The sequence below is a fragment of the Leptonychotes weddellii genome, chromosome X (assembly GCF_054177405.1).
Source record: "Leptonychotes weddellii isolate Sample4059 chromosome X, ASM5417740v2, whole genome shotgun sequence".
NCBI classification, from domain to species: Eukaryota; Metazoa; Chordata; class Mammalia; order Carnivora; family Phocidae; genus Leptonychotes; species Leptonychotes weddellii.
The window spans coordinates 70,118,256-70,138,388 of NC_138385.1; the positions used below are offsets into that span (position 1 = coordinate 70,118,256).

General features: G+C 52.2%; 2 protein-coding genes across 6 annotated transcripts in view; both read left to right on the forward strand.

The window, feature by feature from the left end:
• The first annotated feature begins 548 nt into the window (after positions 1-548).
• ELK1 (ETS transcription factor ELK1) lies at positions 549-15,605 on the forward strand. 5 transcript variants are annotated; one of them, XM_081809368.1, is made up of 7 exons: positions 549-743; positions 8,329-8,477; positions 9,088-9,361; positions 11,830-12,279; positions 13,165-13,371; positions 14,049-14,150; positions 14,236-15,605. In XM_081809368.1, the coding sequence occupies exons 2-7, from the start codon at positions 8,350-8,352 to the stop codon at positions 14,332-14,334; spliced, it is 1,260 nt and encodes a 419-aa protein (XP_081665494.1). In that variant the 5' UTR covers positions 549-743; positions 8,329-8,349; the 3' UTR covers positions 14,335-15,605. The 5 variants fall into 5 exon arrangements, with proteins under 5 accessions (XP_081665494.1, XP_030882717.1, XP_081665493.1 ...); XM_031026857.2 differs by lacking the exon at positions 8,329-8,477 and adding an exon at positions 4,048-4,253 and having other exon boundaries at positions 553-743; positions 12,925-13,371; XM_081809367.1 differs by having other exon boundaries at positions 553-743; positions 12,925-13,371.
• A 3,875-nt stretch (positions 15,606-19,480) lies between these two features.
• The window catches only part of CFP (complement factor properdin), a 6,545-nt gene continuing 5,892 nt past the window's right edge, over positions 19,481-20,133 (forward strand). The window contains exons 1-2 of the mRNA XM_006732182.3: positions 19,481-19,632; positions 19,735-19,885. Coding sequence (XP_006732245.2) covers positions 19,572-19,632; positions 19,735-19,885 — 212 coding nt within the window. The 5' untranslated portion in view covers positions 19,481-19,571. The remainder of the gene's footprint in view (positions 19,633-19,734; positions 19,886-20,133) is intronic.

Below are 20,133 nucleotides of genomic sequence, written 5' to 3' on the forward strand. Positions count from 1 at the left end.
CCGCCACTCAGCGCTCCTTTGCGTGCCTGGCTGCTGTCCAACCCCTCCTATCTGGGCTCCGTTCTAAAATCGTCTTTTCTAGCCAATCACTACAGAGTTACCCTGCCCACCTACGCACAGCCCTGGCCCAGCCCCCTGCCAGCCTGCTGCTACGCCCACTTCCATACAAGGCCTGCTTCCGCTGAGCAGCGTGGAGTGCAGCACCGCCCCGTTGGTGTTTTGGCAGCTGTCTGGAGTCCCTCATCCGCCAATCAGCAGAAAGCAGAGTCCATCCACCCTTGTCCTCGAAGGCTGTCTTCTGTGTAGGCCAATCATTGTGAGGCAGGCGCCCCCAGAGTCTTGTCAATCGCCCACGGGCTGTCAGTCTTGAGCCAATCAGCGTGAAGCACCGGCGGGGCCCAGCACGCCCCCTCGGAACCCAGGCGGCCATCTGCGTTCCATCAGTCTCCCTTGGGCCAGTCACAGCACAGCTCTGTGGGGCAGGGCCCGCCTCCCCAACCCTGGAAGCCGCGCGGTCGATCCAAGGCGCTCTGTCCAACCCACGAGCGGCAGAATGCTCGGCTCCTCCTCCGTAGGCCCACGTGAGCGGTGAGGAAACGCAGGGGCGGCTTCTAGGTGCTGCCGCCGCTGCCGCCGCCACCGCCACCGCCGCCGCCTCGGAGCCCGGGCCTGGGGGGCGGTGGGGCTGCGCATGGAGCCCCCGCCCCCCGGAGCTGCCAATACTGCCACTGCGCTACACACAGGTGAGCCCGGGGCTTGGAGGGTGGAGGGCCCGTCCGTGACCCCACGTATCCTTCCCGCCCCCGCGCGAGGGATGTGGCTTGGCCCGTGGCCTGCTGGTGTTCGACTGCCCACCGCCACCACCACGGCTGGTGGACCTGCCTGTGGTATTGTCCCCTCCCTTCGCCCCTTGTAGTGGATCTGAGCGTGGCCTGAGCCCCCCCTTCCTGTTTTATAATGGATCGCTCTGCGTGCTTGTATTTTCTCCCCACCCCACCTTACAGTGGACTCGTCCATGGTCCTGCCCCCACCCCCACTTAGAGGGGAGCCGGCTCTGGCATTGTCCGACGCCTTTGACAGTAGGTGCATCTGAATGTTTGTTTTTCTCCTGTCCTCAACTTTCAAGGGCCCCGTCTGTGGCCTTGTTTGTTCCACGACTCCTGTTCCTTGTAGTGAATCAATCCGTGGCGTTGTACACCCCCCACCCCCTTTAACAGTGAGTTAATCTGTGAAGTTGTATTCCTGCCTCCTCCAGTCCCCCAGTGCATCAGTCCATGGTTCTGTCACACACCCCGTTTTACAGTGTACCAGTCTAAAGGCTTGTATTCACATCCCCCTAGTCATCAGCCCATTGCCCTCTCCTTTTTTTGTAGACTGTTGCTCCAGTCCTTGGGCTTCCCCCTTCCTTTTAATAGTGAGTCAGTTTAGTGCTTTTTATCTCCCCGTTTTCAGTAGCCCAGTCCATGGCCTCGTTCCCTTTTCCTTTTAAGCAGTCTGTGTGATGGCTTTTCACCCCATCTCTTGTGGTACAGTCAGTATGTCTTTCTGCTCCCCTTGCTCTCCCCGCCCCCCCCATAAATAAGATGAACCTTTGCACTCCGCCCCCCCTCCCCGGCCTTTGCAGTGGATCTGTTCATTGGCTTCCCGGCTACCCATGTGCTTGCATTCAGGCACACACCCCCATGCCCTCCCCTGAGTCCAGTGCTTTGTAATTCCTCCTCCAGGAGGGTGCTTTTATTTTGTCCCTCCTTTCCTCGTGGTGGATCAGTCCATGGCCTTCCCTGCCCCCCTCCCTCCTTAGCAGTGGCCCATCCCGTGTGCTTGTTGAACCCAGGTCTTTTTTACTCTAGAACACACCCCCTCATACACATCATTAACCCCTAAGACATTCTGCCTCCCTCCAATAAGTGGATGCATCAGAGATAGTGATAATGCCATTAGAAGCTAAGGTTTATTGAGCACCTGGTGGAACCTGGCAAAGTGCTTTGTATCAGTGAGCTCGTTTAATCCTCACCACAACCCTGTGAGACAGGTACTCAGGGGGTTCAGTACCTTATTCGGAGGTAAGTACCCAGTTAGGTTGCCCCTCAGAACACAGAATAATTTTTGAGGCTCCCCTCTCTCACTTCATCCCATCCCACATGAGACCCCACTCCTTAAACACCAAATTACTTGCCATCTCCAAGCTTTTTGTTCTTGCCATCACCCCTGCCTGCAGAGCTATCTCCACTCCACACCTTGTCTCAGCACCCCTCCATCCCCAATCACAGCAGCTGTATGACCCGAATGATTTAATCACTTTCTCTCTGCCCCTGCTTCCTCATTTCTAAAATGGAGGAATCAGAACTAGAATCCCCTCACAGTGTGAAGCATCCCTGGCAGTTAATAAAACAAGTCACCTCCCTGGCCTCACCTCCTGCACCTTATCCCCCCAACTCTGTGCCAGCCACACTGAGCTCCTCACTCATCCTCAAACACAGCAGATGCAGTCCAGCCTCAGGGCCTTTGCATCGGTTCTGTTTTCTGCCTGGAACACTCTCCCCCTGATCTCCGCATGATTCCTTTCAGAGCTCTGTTCAAATGTCAGCCTGTCCCTGACCATCTGAACCTGCATACTTAGCAGGCCTCAGGGCCCTTCTCGGCTTTATTGGTCCCTTTGCCCTTGGTCACCATCAGATACACTGTGTAGTTTACCAGTTTATTGTCCCTCCCCATTGGAAAGGGAGTCCCATGAGGGCTTACAGTTTCTTGTTTGCTTATTTACTGCTGGGTAAATATACTTAGTATATAGTAGGTGCCCAGTAAATTTATTGCATGAATGAATGTGAAAAATATTATTTCAGACAAATCAGGATGGTGGGGGAGATGGAGATGAAGAGGGCATATGAGAGCTAGTTAAAGAAGCTAGTTGAGACTGTTCATTCAGCAAACACTTAGCACCTACTGAGTACCAGGCACTCTTCTAGGTGCTGGGGATATGGGAGGGAACAGAACAGGCAGAAATTCCTGTCCTTGTGGAGCAGACGTTTGCTAAAAGTGGGGGAGACAGACTTTATAAATAAAACAGTAAGTAAAATTAGATAGTATGTTAGACAGGCGCTAAGGGGGAAAATGAAGTAGGGAAGACAGGGAGAGAGTATGGGGGTGGTTGAAATCTTAGGCACCGGGCAGGCCTCACTTAGAAGGTGACTCCTGAATTAAGGCCTGAAGGAGATCAGGGAGGAAGCCATAATGTCTAGGGGAAGAGTGTTCTAGGGGCAGAAGGAACAGCCGGTGCAAAGGCCCTGTGGTGGGATTGTGCCTAGTACATTCAAGAAACGTGAAGGAGGCCATTGTGGCTGGAGCAGAGTGGAGGGAGGGAGGCAGGCAGGAGGCAAGGTTAGAGCAGTGATGGGAGCCAGATGGTGTAGGCCATGGTGATACATAAGGTTGGGGAGTGGGGGGAGGGAGAACGCTGGTACACGAGCTAAGAGCTAACATTTGTCGAGTGTCTACCACATGCCAGAGATACTTTTCTAAGTCCTTTACATGTATTGGCACTTAATCCCCACAGAAGCCTTTGAGAATAGTGTATTTTGAGGATCTTTTGCAGATGCAGAAACAGAGCCAGAGAGGTTAAGTAACTTGCTCGAGGTCGCACAGCTAGAGCAGGGCAGAGGAGTAGGAGAATGGAGACCCAGAGAGGAGAGCTTTGCAAGAGCACAGAGGTTTATTCGGCACACTGGATCACACAGAGGAAGAATTTATTCTGCCCGGGAGATGGCAGAACTTGAGGATCATCTAATAAAGAGTTTATCAGGTGTGAGAAGGGGGTAGGGTACAAACATATCCTCCGAGGTGGAAACTGGATGAACGCATGGTGCCCATGCTGTAGGGTGCCAAGCTCGTGGGCACCTTAGAGTCTTTGTACGAAGACCCTTCCCACAGATGGCCGCATGGCTTGCTACCTCCACGAGTCACTTCCTCGGGGAGCCCTCCCTGCTCACCCTGTGTGAAATACCATCCCCGACCCCCTCTAGGGTCTTCCTTCTCTGTTTCTCTTCATAGAGGGTGGCTGTTGTAAAGCCCCGGGATCCCTGCCTGCAGCCAGACTGCCTGGGCTCGAACCCCAGCTCTGCCGGCTTCCAGCTGCAGAACTCTGGGCAAGTGACTGAACTCCGCCCCTATTTCCTCATCTGGAAAATGGGAGGATCATAATAATGCCCGCCCCACAGTGTTGCTTCATGACCGCGTGAGCTAAAACGACTAAAACGGTGTGTGACACACAGTAGGGGTTGTAGGACCGTTTTGAAAATGAGTATCATTATTCATCGCATACATATCGGTGTCGAGCAGGCCTCTGAGACCATCTCCAGAATTGACCTCCCGATCTTACCTCGAACCCTGCTCTCCGGCGGCGCTCCCATCTCAGTCTGTCCCCAGCTCCATCCTTCCGGCGCTCAGGCCGCAAACCTAGAATCACCCTTGGTGATGTCACTCTCACTCTCCCCCCGCCCCATACTTTCTTTTCAGCAAATCCTGCTCACTCTGTTTCCACATTTCATCCAGAACTCAGCCATTCCTCCCCAGTTCCACTGCCGCCGCCATCACTCACTTGGACCGTCTGCAGGCCCCTCCAGCCCGTTCTCTCCTCACAATGGCCAGAAGGATCCTGTTAGAATCCAGGTCACGGCCTGTTGCCCCTCTGCTCACAGCCCTCGTGTGGCTCTTCTCTCACTCATAGTCAAAGGCCTGGCAGGGCCTGGAAAGGCCTCACTCAGTCTGGCCCCCATGGCCCCTCTGTTCTCACCTCCCTACTCCTTTTTTTTTTTTAAAGATTTTATTTATTTATTTGAGAGAGAGAATGAGATAGAGAGAGAGCATGAGAGGGGGGAGGGTCAGAAGGAGAAGCAGACTCCCTGCTGAGCAGGGAGCCTGATGCGGGACTCGATCCCAGGACTCCAGGATCATGACCTGAGCCGAAGGCAGTCGCTTAACCAACTGAGCCACCCAGGCGCCCTCCCTACTCCTTTTTGTACCCTTCCTCCCTCCTCTCTGACCTTGCCTGGCTCCTTGCTCTTCCTCTGACCTGCCCAGCGCGCTCCAGCCTCAGGGTTGTTCACCCTGGCTGTGTCCTCTGCCTGGATCGACCCGCTCCCCAGGTCATCGCAGACCTGACTCGCTCGCCTCATTTAGGTGTTTGCTCACATGGCCCCTGCTCGGGGCCTACCCTCCCCTGACTACCCTTTCAAAAATAACAGCCCCTTCCCTGCCTCATTTTTTCCATAGCTCTTCTCGCCATCTGACGTACTCTTTGACTCATTTACCTTCTTTCTTAACTGTCTTCCCCACTGAAATGTGAATTCCACTAGAGCAGGGATTTTTGTTTTGTTCACGGCTATACCCCCAGCCCCCAGCCCACAGTGGGCGCTCAGTAGATGCTTACTAAATGAATGAGATGAAGAGAAGTCAACACACCCGAGGAAGGCAGATTACTAGACCTCTTATGAGGGGTCAAGTGGGAAATACGATAATAAACAAAACACAAAACCCCGTGTGCTGTTGAGGCTTGGAGCAAAGGGTCAGATTTTACCTTAATTAATAGGTCCTCTCACGGCTGAAAGAGGATCTGGTAAAATTGCCTGTCTTCGCCACCAGGAGTCACACTGAACTCTTTGTGCCTCTGAAACAAGCCGGTCTTTGAAGTCAACTCAGTAAAGCCTCTGATGACAGGGCTCTCAAACGTGGACACTTCATGGTTTTGTGACTTGTATAATAGCCTAAAACTGTGTCCACCCAATGAACTTCAAACCAGCTCAGACATGAGAGGATCATGCTGATCATCCTGTGTATTTCATTACAGATTAAAGAATGAAGGAAGGTTCTTTAAAACCTGGTTTGGGAGGTCTTATTCATAACCCAACAGTCCCAGCCAGTGAACAGTCGATCGATGAAAGCTCATTCCTTAAGGAATAGGAAGCTCCATGTTTATTTCCAAATCACCCTCCAGTGCAGCAAAGAGGGGGGCGGGGAAGGGCCCGTTCTGTGCGGGACGTGCTGAGGGAGCAGCGTGGGGGCAGTTTAGCCTAATGGTTTATGTGCTTAGACAACGGGAATCTGACTACATGGGATCCAAATCCTGGCTGTGCCATTTGGGCTCCGTGGCCCATAGACGTCATCTGGACATTTTGTACCTCAGCTTCCTCCTCTGTAAATTAGCGATGATAAAGAGCACCTACTTTCCAGAGTTGTGATGAACGATAAATGAGTCAGTACCTATAAAAATAGCAGTACAGGTCTGCATGCCCTTATCCAAAACCCTTGGGGCCAGATGTGTTTCAGAATTTCAGATTTTTCAGATTTTAGAAAGGTGACAAGGTGCACATACAATATGTTACATAATGCCCTCAGTGGGCTCAGTAATCAGCCACATTCAGGTTTCTGTAGCAGAATGTATAAACAGTCACACTAAGTGAGAATCACTAAAGACCAGAAAGGGCCTCGTTCATTTCAAATCTGTTTTTGCTGCCCAAAGGGTGATAAAGAAGTTTTCCGGTTTTTTGTTTTGTTTTTAAAAATTTATTTATTTATTTGAGAATAAAGAAATAAAGATTTATTTATTATTTATTTTATTTTATTTATTTAAAGTTATTTTAAATTTAAATTTATTTATTTATTTATTTATTTGCATGTGCGGGCGCAGGGGCAGAGGGAGAAGGAGAGCGAGAATCCCCAAGCTGACATGGCGCTGAGCATGTGGCCCGATGCAGGGCTTGGGTCCCACGACCCTGAGATCGTGACCTGAGCTGAAACCAAGAGTCAGATGCTTGTCCGACTGCACCATCCAGGTGCCCCAAGAAATTTTCTGTTTTTAGAGCTTTTTGGATTTTGGAATAGCAGATAAGGAATTATGAAAAAATTGGAAACTAATATCTATTAAAAGCTTATCATACTCCAGGCACATGATATTTAATCTGTACAATAACTCTATGAACTTGGTATTATTAGTATCCCTATTTCACAGGTGAGCATGTTATTATCCCTATTTTACAGATGGGAAAATTGAGGCACAAAGAAGTTAAAGCATATGCCCAGGGTCACACTGCTAATAAGTAGCAGAACCAGGATTCCAGTCCTGGCAATCTGGCTCTAGAGCCTGAGTGCTTGTCTGGTAGGCCATATTGCCTGATTGGAACAATACCAGCCAAGCATTATGAACTCAGCAAATGTTAGTTATTGCTGGTACCAAGAAGGAGAACATAAAGGGACCATAGCAGGCCCGAGGAGTGCAAAGTAGACAGAAGAGAGCAGGCATTGAGTTTCAAGAAGGCTTCAGAAAGGCACGGCTCCTGTGGCTGGGACTGGAACGATGGGGAAGACTTCTAGGCAGAAGGGAGCCCCACACGGCGTGAACAGCTTTTGCGGGGGGCTAGCAGAAGGAACCTCCTGGGAAACTTGATATTTGATGTGGCAGAGGATGCAAATGAAAACATTCAGGTGAGGGGCACTATTACTAGTTTTCTACTCCTGCTGTAACAAATTATTGCAAATATAGCTGCTTAAAACAATGCAAATTGGGCACCTGGGTGGCTCAGTCAGTTAAGCGACTGCCTTCAGCTCAGGTCACGATCCCAGGGTCCTGGGATCGAGTCCCACATCAGGCTCCCTGCTCTGCGGGGAGCCTGCTTCTCCCTCTCCCACTCCCCCTGCTTGTGTTCCCTCTCTCGCTGTGTCTCTCTCTGTCAAATAAATAAATAAAATCTTTACATGTAGAACTAATGATGTAATGTATGGGGATTAACATAAGAATAAAAAAAAATAATAAAATACACAATAGATTCAAAAAAAAAAATCTTTAAAAAAAATGCAAATTATTATTATCTCGGCGCTCTGGAGGTCAGAAGTCCAACACAGCCTCACCAGGCTGAAACCCAGGTGTGGGCAGGGCTGCCTTCCTTTCTGGAGGCTCCAGGGCAGGATCTGGTTCCTGCTCATTCAAGTTGCTGGCAGAATTCAGTTCGTTGAGGTTGTAGGATTAAGGTCTTTGTTTCCTTACTGACGGTCAGCTGAGGGTCATTCCCACCTTTGTGAGGCCACCATTTTCCCAGGCTCGAGCTCTGTTCTTCCATCTTCAAAGCCAGTAATGGCAGGTCAGGTCCCTCTCATGCTTTGAATCTCTCCTGCCTCTTCTGTCGTTGCATCTCTCAGAGCTCTCTTTCTGCCTCTTGCTTTTTTTAGTAAGAGTTCTTGTGATTAGATTCAGCTCACTCACATAATCCAGAACAATCTCCCTAAAATCCATACAGTGGTACCCCCCCTTATCTGCATCTTTGCTTTCCGCGGTTTCAGTTACCCGTGGTCAAGCAGAAGATGATCCTCCTGACCTGTCATCAGAAGGTCAGTGGTAGCCTAATACTATGTCACAGTGCCTACGTCATTACCTCACCTCATCTCATTATATGGGTATTTAATCATCCCACATCATCACAAGAAGAAGGGTGAGTACAGAACGATAAGATATTGAGAGAGCACATTCACATAACTTTTATTCTAATATATTGCCGTCATCGTTCTATTTTATTATTAGTTATTGTTGTTAATCTCTTACTGTGCCTGATTTACAAATTAAACTTTATTGTGTGTATATGTATAGGAAACAACATAGTATATGTAGCGTTTGGTCCTGTCCACAGTTTCAGGCATCCACTGGGGGTCTTGAAACATATCCCCTGCAGATAAGAGAAAAGGTTTTACTGTAACCTTAAGTTCATCTGCAAAGTTCCTTTTGCCATGTACATAATATACTCATAGGTTCCAGAGATTAGGATGTGGACATTTCTGAGAGGGGCATTATTTTGCCTACCACAGTCTGTCCTCTGGCCCCCAAAGATTCACGTTTGTCCCACATGCAAAATACATTCACACCATCCTCTTATCCCCCAAAGTCTCCTATCATTATGGGGAGTCGTCCAAAGCCAGGCTGAGGAGCTTAGAATTCAGTCTGAGGGTGTTTAGGAATGATGGTGGGCTTTGGGAATAGAGGTGGAGACAAGATGGCAAGAAAGCAATCCTTCTCCCATTGACCTCTGCCTCCTTCTGTGTTCACAGCCTCTCAGCTCTGAGCCATCTGCCCTCCAGGTACCCCTGGGATGGCGTGAGCGCTCCCCCAGCGATGGACCCCTCTGTGACGCTGTGGCAGTTTCTGCTGCAGCTGCTGAGAGAGCAAGGCAACGGCCACATCATCTCCTGGACCTCACGGGATGGCGGTGAGTTCAAGCTGGTGGATGCTGAGGAGGTGGCCCGGCTGTGGGGCCTGCGTAAGAACAAGACCAACATGAATTATGACAAGCTCAGCCGGGCCCTGCGGTACTACTATGACAAGGTAAGGCCTCTGGGACCAGGCCTGGGGACCACTGACATTTATGTCAGTTATTTCATTTTCTTGTCTTAATTGTCATAGCTATAAATTTGAAAACAGAATCTACTGTTTTTTACCCTCTCCTCTCATACTCTCAGACCAATGTTGGGCACCCCAAACGTTTATCTCAGGTATTTTCTTTTTCTTTTTTTTCTAAGATTTTATTTATTTATTTGAAAGAGAGAGAGTGAATGAGAGAGAGAGCATGAGCAGGGGGAGGGGGAGAAGCAGATTCCCCTGCTGAGCAGGGAGCCCGACATGGGGCTCGATCCCAGAACCCTGGGATCATGACCCAAGCCGAAGGCAGTCACCTAACCAACTGAGCCACCCAGGCGCCCCAATCTCAGGTATTTTCTTTGTCTTAATTGCTTTAATGCTGAAACCTTCATAGTAATACTAATACCCCTACTCACCCACTTTCTGAGGCCCCCAAGGTCATGCTGTTCTACTACACCCCACCCAACATTTCATTTTCTTGTCTTATGCCTATAGCTAAAAATTTGAAAAACAGTATTAATAATGACTTCCTTATCCTGTCTTCTGGAACTGGAGCAGTCCTGACTTCCTCAGTTATTTCATAACCTGCTCTTATTCCAGAATAAGAATTCCAGAATATTCTTCTACCTAGCATCAAAATGTCCACGGCAATATTATACTAACCTTTCCTTACCTCATCCTCTAGGATACTGAACACTTTTGTCAGTTCTTTTCTTCTCTCATTCCTTTAGCTAAAATAAAGAACGCGTATAATGCCAGCCCCACACTCCCTTCTCATGCATCCCCAAAGCAACACTGGTCCGCCCCAGCATTTATTATTTTATCATCTTATTCATATAGCTAAAATTTTATATTTTCCTCATCCTCTCAGACTCTCAGACAAGTGCTGGATGGATTTCCTGTCCCTCACCCTTCATTTTCTTCTTTATCTGAAACTTCCAAAACAATATTAATGAATATCCCTTTTCATTCCTTTTCTGAGAAACACAAACCCACCCTGTGACGTACCTGACCAGCATTAAGATGTCTCTAGGGTGCCCTAGTGCCCCCCAGCTGCCTTTTGTCCCCCAGAACAGCCCTGGACCTCTGCTGCATACCATAAATTATAGCAATTATTCCATTCTTGTATTTTATTCCTTTAGCTGAAGCCTCCAAAACAATATTGAGGCTGCCTCATTCTGTGCTCTGAGACCACCACAACATCCCTGAGACCCTCCAGACCTATCCTGAAATATCTTAGACATGTTCTGCAATCCACCCAGCCAGCCTTGAGATTCCCCCCAATATTAATACCAGCATTTTAATGCTCTTATCTGGTTGCTATCAGTCACCTCATTTTCTAATTGCCTTAGCTTAAACCTGTACCACAGTATTTTTTATTTTTTTTTAAGATTTTCTTTCTTTATTTGACCGAGAGAGACACAGCGGGAGAGGGAACACAAGCAGGGGGAGGGGGAGAGGGAGAAGCAGGCTCCCCGTGGAGCAGGGAGCCCGATGCGGGGCTCGATCCCAGGACCCTGGGATCATGACCTGAGCCGAAGGCAGACGCCTAACTGACTGAGCCACCCAGGTGCCGCCTGTACCACAGTATTAAGAATGAGGCTCCTCAGTTACAGCTAAGTCAAGAAATAAATTATGAGAACCAAAAAAAGCCCCAAAACAAAAACAAGAGTGAGGCTTCTCAGCCTGTTCTCCCTAGTGACCTTGCCCTATTCTACATCTCTATCGATAGCTTTAAATAATCCTCTATATTAATAATTCAGCACCACAATCTTCTATATTAATTTGGTCTCTTCCAATATTTACATCAGTTACTTCATTTTCCTGTCTTACTGCATCAGCCACACTCCCCACCTGTCCTGGCAGCCACCCCCAAGGCCTGGCCCTGTTAGTCCACAGACACCCCTGGTTCTGGGAGCCAGGAGGAAAGCCTGCTCCTGCACCGACTCCCCTAGGTGGGCCCCATTGTGGAGAGGTGCCACGGGGTGTGGGTGTGTGTCTCTGAGGTGGGGGTGGGGGGACTGGACAGATGGAGATGAAGAGTGACGGGGAGATGTGGAGAGGGATGGATGGGAAGGAGACACAGAGGGGAGAAGGGCAGTAGACTAAAGGAAGAGTTGTGGAAGGGAGAAGAGGGAAAGGGGAGACACTGGGAAGAATACAGAGCGGGGAATCACAATGGGGAAGAGAGGTAGAAACGGAAGGAGGAGAAGGGAGGAGCCCCCAAATTGGGAAAGACGCAGGTGAGAAGTGGGCTGGGAGGGAGGGTACCTAGTTGGGGGCAGATGTGGAGGTGGAATGGTGTATATGTAAAAAGACAGGAGAGGGGCAAGAAGGACCCTGGGAGACACACCCCTCTGCCCCCTCATCCATACCCTCCCTCCACTCCGGGCCCTCTCTTCTAAGGCCCTTTATCCTATCTCCTCCCTTCCCAGAACATCATCCGCAAAGTGAGCGGCCAGAAGTTCGTCTACAAGTTTGTGTCCTACCCCGAAGTCGCGAGGTGCTCCACTGAGGACTGCCCGCCCCAGCCTGAGGTGTCCATCACCTCTACTGTGGCAAATGTGGCCCCCACTGCTATACATGCTGTCCCCGGGGACGCTGCCTCTGGGAAACCAGGCACACCCAAGGGTGCAGGAATGGCAGGCCCGGGTGGCTTGGCACGCAGCAGCCGGAACGAGTACATGCGCTCAGGCCTCTATTCCACCTTCACCATCCAGTCCCTGCAGCCACAGCCACAGCCGCCCCCTCATCCTCGGCCTGCCTCAGTGCTCCCCAACACCGCCCCTTCGGGAGCAGCAGTGCCCCCATCTGGGAGCAGGAGCACCAGTCCAAGCCCCTTGGAGGCCTGCCTGGAGGCCGAGGAGGCCGGCCTGCCTCTGCAGGTAAGGACTGGAATATGGAAATTCAGTAAGAGGGTGGGGGTACAATTCCCAGATGAGGAGGGGTGCTGGTAGAAGGAACATAAACATCCTATTTAGGTTTGGTGGAAGGAGGAACGCAGAAGTTCCCTGGGAGAAGGGGGTGGGGAGGAGAGCCATGCAAGTACTAAGTTATGCGAGGTGCCCTGAATGTTACTTGCTTAATGCATAGGTTCGCTCAGCTAAGCATTCATCAGAATCACCTGGAGGGCTTTTTAAAGGACAGATTTCTAGGGCCCACCCCCGAGAGTTTCTGATTCTGTGTATCGGGGATGAGCACGAGAATTTGCCTTTTTAACTAGTTTCTAGATGAGGCACACGCTGCTAGTCCCTAAAGCAAATTTTTGAGAACCCCTGCTTTCATGAATGAGGGCAGTATCCCCAGGAGGCCCACCCTTAGGGGAAGCCCTGTCCCCCAGAGAGAAGCTGCCTCAGAAGAAGCCCCACGTCCTTGGCAAAGTCTCTCACGTCCTGCTGGTGGACCTGCCTTGATGTGTAGTCATGCCCCCCCCACCCCAATACCAAGTCCTGCTTTCCAAGACAAGTCCTTGGCTTCACTAGCCCAGCAATCCTTACGCACCCCCTCTGCCCGCCCCCCTCCTCTCCCAGGTCATCCTGACCCCACCCGAGGCCCAGAACCCTAAATCAGAAGAGCTGAATGTGGAGCCCGGGTTGGGCAGGCCACTGCCCCCAGAAGTGAAAGTGGACGGGCCCAAGGAAGAGTTGGAAGCCGCAGTCGGTGGGGAGGCGGGGTTTGTGCAGGAAGTCGCTAAGGCCGGGCCGGAAGTCCCTCCTGCGGAGGGCGTGCCGGCCCGGCTGCCCGCGGTCGTCATGGAGACTGCGGCGCAGGTGGGCGGCCTCGCGGCTTCCACTGCTTCCAGCACAGAGATCGCCCAGCCTCAGAAGGGCCGGAAGCCCCGGGACCTGGAGCTTCCACTCAGCCCGAGCCTGCTGGGTGGGCCAGGACCCGAACGGACCCCAGGATCGGGAAGTGGCTCCGGGCTGCAGGCGCCGGGGCCAGCGCTGACCCCGTCCCTGCTACCTACGCACACATTGGTGAGTGCCTGTGAAGGGCTGCGGCGGGTGAGGGAGGAGCTAGACTGCAGGGGCCAGTGTGGTTATGTCTGGGTGAGCGGGAGGGTGGAGCCTTCGAGTGGGATTGGCTGGAGGGACCGGGCTTGATTAACTGGGAGGGCGAGCTAGTCTCCGGTGCCGAGGGTCGGGCTGTTGGAATGAAGAGCAGGTCTGGGGGGAGGGGGGGTTGTGGGCGGGGACCGAGAGGCTTTGCGTGGGGCGTGGGGCGGGGGGCGGGGGGACTGTTTTCTGGTTTGGGGCATGGCTTGGGGATCCTGCGTGGGGCTTTTTGGTCTGGGATTTCTTTAGTGGGTTTCCTGTGAGGTATATGGGTTGGTGGGGTGTAAGAGTTGGGGGTTGATCCTAAACTGATGGGATAGTGACCTGTGAGTTTTGAAATTGACATGTGGATGGGGTCTTGTAGGTGGTCTCGCCCAATGAAGCTGGAGGTGGGCTCTCGGGAGCTGGGAGGGGTTGTCTGTAACATTGGAGAGGTGTCATGGGCTTGACCTTAGCAGTTAGGGGGTAAGCCTGTACACTTTGGGAGGGTGATCTCAGAAGTCTGAGTGGGAAATCTGGTGGGACTGGAGCCACGTTCCTTCCGTTTTTCCCCCACCTGCCCTCTACTCACTTGAGCTCCAACCGCCCCTTCCCCACAGACCCCGGTGCTGCTGACACCCAGCTCGCTGCCCCCCAGCATTCACTTCTGGAGCACCCTGAGTCCCATTGCACCCCGAAGCCCAGCCAAGCTCTCCTTCCAGGTAGGAACCCCTTCCCCCATCTGGGAGAGGGTGAGAGACCCTAGCATGGCCCCCATCCATGATCTTTCCCTCTTTCTGTCCCCAGTTTCCATCCAGTGGCAGCGCCCAGGTGCACATCCCTTCCATCAGCGTGGATGGCCTCTCAACCCCCGTGGTGCTCTCCCCAGGGCCCCAGAAGCCATGACTACCACCACCACCACCCCCTTCTGGGGTCACTTCATCCATGGCCCTGAACTTCTCTCCAGCCAGCCGTCTCAAGGAGAAACATAGTTCAGCTGACAGACTTATGCTCTAGTTGTGGTGGGGTAGGGATTCTTAGGAAAGATCTCTCAGTAACCCTTTCACAGGAAACATACAACTTCTCTCCTCTCGGTCAGTTCCCCAGTGGCCGCCCTTACACGTCTCCTACTGCAGTGGTGGGGACGGTTTATTTATTTATTTTTTGAAGGCCACTGGGAGGAGCCTGGCCCACCCCTTTTGGGGGGTTGGTGAGGACATCTCCCCCATCTCCACATTTTCTCCCCAAGATGAGACAGTCGGGGTCTGGCTTGAGAAGGACCTTTATTTATTTCTCAGCCTGCCCTTGGGAAGCTGAGGGAGCCCTGTCTCCATTTTGGGGTGTGAGTAGAAGAGGTAGCTTGTTGTTGTTTATTATTCCTGGCCATACCGGAGGGTCCAGAAAGAATTTGTCCCGTTTAGCGGTTTGGGAGTCTTGGCCAAGGGAAGACTCACACCCTTGAAATAGGAATTTCCACCTCCCCAGCCTTTGTCTCAGATATCACCTTTTAGGCCAGGGAGGAATGCCCCTTTTGTTCTTCTCCCCCTGAGAAGCCATTCCTGTGTCTGCCAAACTCCTGGGGTCCTGCCTGTTACCTCCCAATGGAGGGTTTTTTTGGGGAGTGGTCTCCGTCTGGGGGGCCCCTCCAGCCAGTACTCCAGGTCACCTTGTCCCCCCGCCCCCTGCCATTTTGATAGTATAATCTATTTTTAAACAGGGCTTTTCAATAGGGGAGAGGGGAGCATCTCTTCCTGTATCTGAGATGGGGTGGGTGGGAAGGAAGGGATTTGGTGGGGGGGATCTTCCTGCCACCCGCAAGTGTTTATTTTTGATACCAAACGTGTATTTTCAGCTCCCTCCCTCCCAGCCCCCCAATTTCCTGCGGGCGGGTACAAAGGACCCTTTAAGTGTCCCTGGAGTTGGGAGGGAGGAATGGGGGACATAAAGCCTGTCCTATCTGAATTCCAGGCTGGAGAGGGTGGGTTCAAAGGACTCCTGGGCTCACCTCCTATCAGCACCGGCCTAGCCTGGGCCTAGGGACCTGGGGGTTGGTGATTTGGGGGACGGTGCTACACCTGTCTCCACTGTTTGTTTTACTTCCCCCAAAATGGATCTTTTTTTCTAAGAGTCCCAGAGAATGGGGAATTGTTCCTGTAAATATATATTTTTAAAGGTGACGCTGGAGGCTGCTAGCCTTTTTCCGCCCCCCCCCGCCCCCCCCACCGAGGCCACTGGGACTGACTGTGACAGGCATGACTTTCTGTGGAAGGCGGCGAGGGTGTGACATTGACTGTGAGAGAGAGCATGACGGCGTGTGTCGGAGACAGCCGGCGAGCCTGCAGATTGGTAACCAGGTGTGCAAAGAAGAGAGAGAGGGTGGAAAGCTGCGATCGCGTGTGTGTGCGTGAGAGACTGGCGGCTGGAACCACGGACGACACCGTGTCTGTGGGAGAAATTACGGCCGTGCGCTGGAAAATCACCGAGAGACTGAGTGCGGACTAAGGCACTGTCGCAGAGCCCGGAGGTACGCGTGACATCCTGTTTAGGCACAGGTAGCCGGGACGGCGCCTCCGACACCGTTTGACCGGCTGACGGTGGTGAGCGACACACCCCGCGTGAGCCCGCACGGGCACGAAGGTGTGGCGGAGCTGGTCAGGGCCTGGGTGCGGGCGAGAAGCCCGCCTGTAAATCCGCAGGGCGTTGTGCTCGGGACACGCATGGTGTGTGAACCTTCACGCAAGGCTGTCGTAGCGACCGAAGTCCTGGGAGCCTTGTGGAGAAGAGCTGACCGTGAGACAGAAGATGGCTGTGAGGCCCAAGATCCAAGCCTGCGGGACCGTGTGTGCGGAGCATGAGGCTGTAAGCGTGTGTGTGTGAGTGGGTGAGTGGGTGAGTGGGTGTGCCTGAGACCAGTGGCAGATGGATGACAGGTACTACTCCAGTCTGGCCCAGAGGCTCCGGGACCGGGACGGCAAGGGAGAAAAGGATGGTGAGGCCGAGTGACTGAAGCAGTACGAGAGACCATGGAAGTGTCCGAGCGAGAGCCGAGGAGGCACATGGCGCCGTGTGAGAGAGAACTGGGCAGCCGAGCGGTGAGGCCGTGTGTGCGGGTGTGCGCGTGCGCACCTTAGCGTCCGTCAGGGACGGGGAAGGGGGGGTGTGCCCGATGGGGGCTGGGGTGAGAGGAAGTAGGAGAGGTGGTGATTGAGGTCGTGTGCGAGAAAGTTCCTGAGAGACCAGCGGGGGCTGTAAATCGGGCTGAGTGGTAGAAACGTCTAAAGGCATGACTGCGTGTGTGTGCGTGTAAAAAACTGGTGAGAGGAAGTGTCGGTGATCGTGGCCGAATGAGGGAGGCTGTTAAGACGTGAGTGTGTGTGTGTGTGTGTGTGACGCTATTAGTAGGAGACCAGGAATCCATGACAGAAAAAAAATGACCCCGAGGGCAAGTCCGAGAGGCTGTGGGACCGAGTATGTATGTGAGCCTGTCCCTAAGGGCCTCCTAGTAGACGCTGCAGATCCAGAATTGCGTGCGTAACTGTGTAAACGAAAAAAGTAAGAGAAAATGACCAAGACCAAATGAGACTGTATGAGAGACCACGGATCGAATGTGCCAGGCATGGGAGAAAGCCACTTTCTCCACTGGTCTCGCCTCCTCTATCCCCAGTGCTGTCTTCTCCCAGTTCTCCAAAACTTGAAATTCTGGAGTTTCCCAGGGCTTCACCTAGGCTTCCCTTCCCTCTCCTCAAGCCCTCTTCAGGGTGCTCCGGTCCAGTCCCGACACTCGAGACACCACTTAATCCCCCCACCGGTGATGGCCACATTTTTTCCCTCCAACCCAGAGTCGTCTTCGTCGCACGTGTCAGAATCTCTCTAGAGCTTTGGTGGTTGGCCTATTCATTCAGCGCCTGTTTACTGAGCCCGCAGACACAGCAGTTCCCAAACCAGACACAAATCCCTGCCCTTTGGCGAGCAGGTATTTTAGTGAGGGCGACGGACAAGAAGCAGATAAGTACAACATCATCACGTGGCAGTGCAATAATTTCGTGAGATGAGACTTTCTCAAACTGTTTAAATACGAGAGCTGCCGTCATTTTATTGCGCAAACGTGGGAAAAGAAAGCACCAACCATCCTCTTCCCACAGGGAGTCCTCGGAGTATACGGTTTAGGCACAAAGGAAGGATCGATTATAACCTCATTACTGGGGCAACCGGGGATTAGAAAAAACAGCCAACCGGAATCACAGATTTCTGGGGGAGTTTGTTTCCACAGGATAACACAGCGCTGATGTCTGAAGTCTTGACATCTTAACAAAACCCCTTTGTTCAAAGCAGACTTCCAAAGACAGGCCTGTATGATCAGGAAACAGAGTACATGTGTAATGGATACAGATGTCAACACGCCTTATTGCCCCATAACACAAGACCAACATTCTTGAGAAAGTTCTCTTTTAACACTTGCCCAAACCAAAGTCTATTACCTTGTGCTAATTTGCAGAACGGTACCTCTCTCTCCAGGAACGCAGAGGAAACAAGACCTTGCCTTCCTAACTTTCTTAGACTCCTTTTTGTTCATTGAAGAGATTCCTGGTTTTGAAGTGAGCTCTGGAGTTTCACTCATCAGGGCTAATAAGAAACAACAAAAGAGGGGCTCCTGGCCAGCTCAGTTGGAAGAGCATGCAACTCTGGATCTCGGGGGTTGTGAGTTTGAGCCCCACATTCAGTGTAGAGATTACTTAAAAAAAAAAAAAAAAAAAAGAGTGGGTCCATGGAGCTTGGTTTTACCTGCACAGAAAAGGGGCTGAAGAGGACGTAAGAGTAAAAGAAGGAGCACGTAGCATCATTTTTATAGATGACACCTACAAAGAAAAAGAGGTGTCAGCGGCTAGAATGGCTCTTAAAATGTGCTCCCCAGACCAGCAGCAGCGGCATCACCACCTGGGAGCCTGTTAGAAATGTACATTTTTGTGTCCCACCCCAGACCTACAGAATCAGAAACGGGGTGGGGGGGGCAGCACTCTGCGATTGAACACATCTTCCAGATGAATCTGAGGCACACTAAGGTTTGAGAGCCCCTGGGCTACCAAGTGACAGGGGTCCAATACAAAAAGGGTAGCTGGGGAAGGCCTCTGTGGGGGGGGGGGCATTTTGTGTCTATCTTCTCTTTTAGAGCATAAGCCCCTTGAGGGCCAGGATTTGGGGCTGTCTTACTCTCTGCTCTGCCCAGTGCCAGGAACAGCATCTGACACCCAATAGGTGCTTAGCAAACGCTGAATGAATGTATTTAAGAAACAGCATCTACTGTATGCCCGGCGCTGTTCTGAGGACTTTTAAAAATCTTAAACTCCCAATCTTTGCAACAAACTCTATGCTGTAGGCTCAGGGAGGGGGTTGTCACCTACCCCCAGTTACTCGATAGAACATGGCCAAGCTGATTCCCTCCCCAGGCCAGTGTATATGTGTGTGTGGGGGGGGGGGGTCCCAGCTGGAGCCCCGGGACAGTCAATATCCCCAATTCACTCTCAAACCCTTCTCCCCACACTCTTCTCACTTCCCCTTCTCACTTCCCCCGCTGCTGACCTCCCCTGCCCTTGCTGACCACAGGCAACCTCACTTTCAGGAAAGAGGATGAAGCAATTATCTTAATGCCTGCTCCACTCAATGAGGGGCACACTGAGCTCATTTCATCCTTGTTCAACACCCACATGAGGTTGACCCATTGTGGGAGAGACCGCATTTTACAGGGGGGAAAAAAATGAGGCTCCACAGAGAGTTTCAAGCGACTTGCCCAAGGTCACACAGCTAGGACGTTTATGCTCCAGGGAGCACTGATTGAGTGCTAAGGAGTTGTTGCTGGGCAGGGTGTGGTTGCTGGGGATACAGTGACAAGCAAGACTGGGATCAAGAGGGAGACAGGAGGTAGGGAGGGGAGAGTGGAGCAGGAGGCTCCGGGGCAAAGGTGCCAGGAGAGAAGTCGGAACTGCGGAGACTCTGCACGGCACCCTCCCCTCCCGCCCCGCCCCCCGCAGCCCTTTTCCTGCCCAGTTCCTCCTGGCCCGGTTCCTCTTTGCCCTGATCCCAGCGTCAGGTCAGCCCATACAAAGCCGGGCCTCCTCTCTGGCAGGGCGGCAGGACCGCAGGGGTGCATGCTCAACATGCGGGCTCCTCAGTTGCTGTTGCTGCTGCTCGCCCTGCTGCCGGCTGCAGGTGAGTGCGTGAGGGCCCAGCTGGCCCGCAGGGGTGCCCGGACCCATCACACCGCTGATCATGCCCCCCCTCCCTGCCCCCCCCCCCGCAACCTTGTTGCAGGCTCAGTCCCCGTCCTCTGCTTCACCCACTATGAGGAATCCTCCGGCATATGCAAGGGCCTCCTGGGGGGAGGTGTCAGTGTGGAAGACTGCTGTCTCAACCCTGCCTATGGCTTCCAGGAGCCTGGCAGCAAGCTTTGTCAGGCATGCAGGTGAGGGGGAGCCTGGGGGCCACCCAGGACTGGGCTCTTTCCTTCTCTGGGGTTTCCAAGGGTGACTCCAAGGCCCCGATCATGACCATAGCTCGGGGTTTCTCAGCCTCGCCTCTATTGACATTTGGGGCCAAAAAATTCTTTGTTGTGGGGGCCTGACCTGGGCATTGCAAAGCCTGTGGTTTTTTTTTTTAAAGATTTTATTTATTTATTTGAGAGAGAGAGAATGAGAGAGAGAGAACACATGA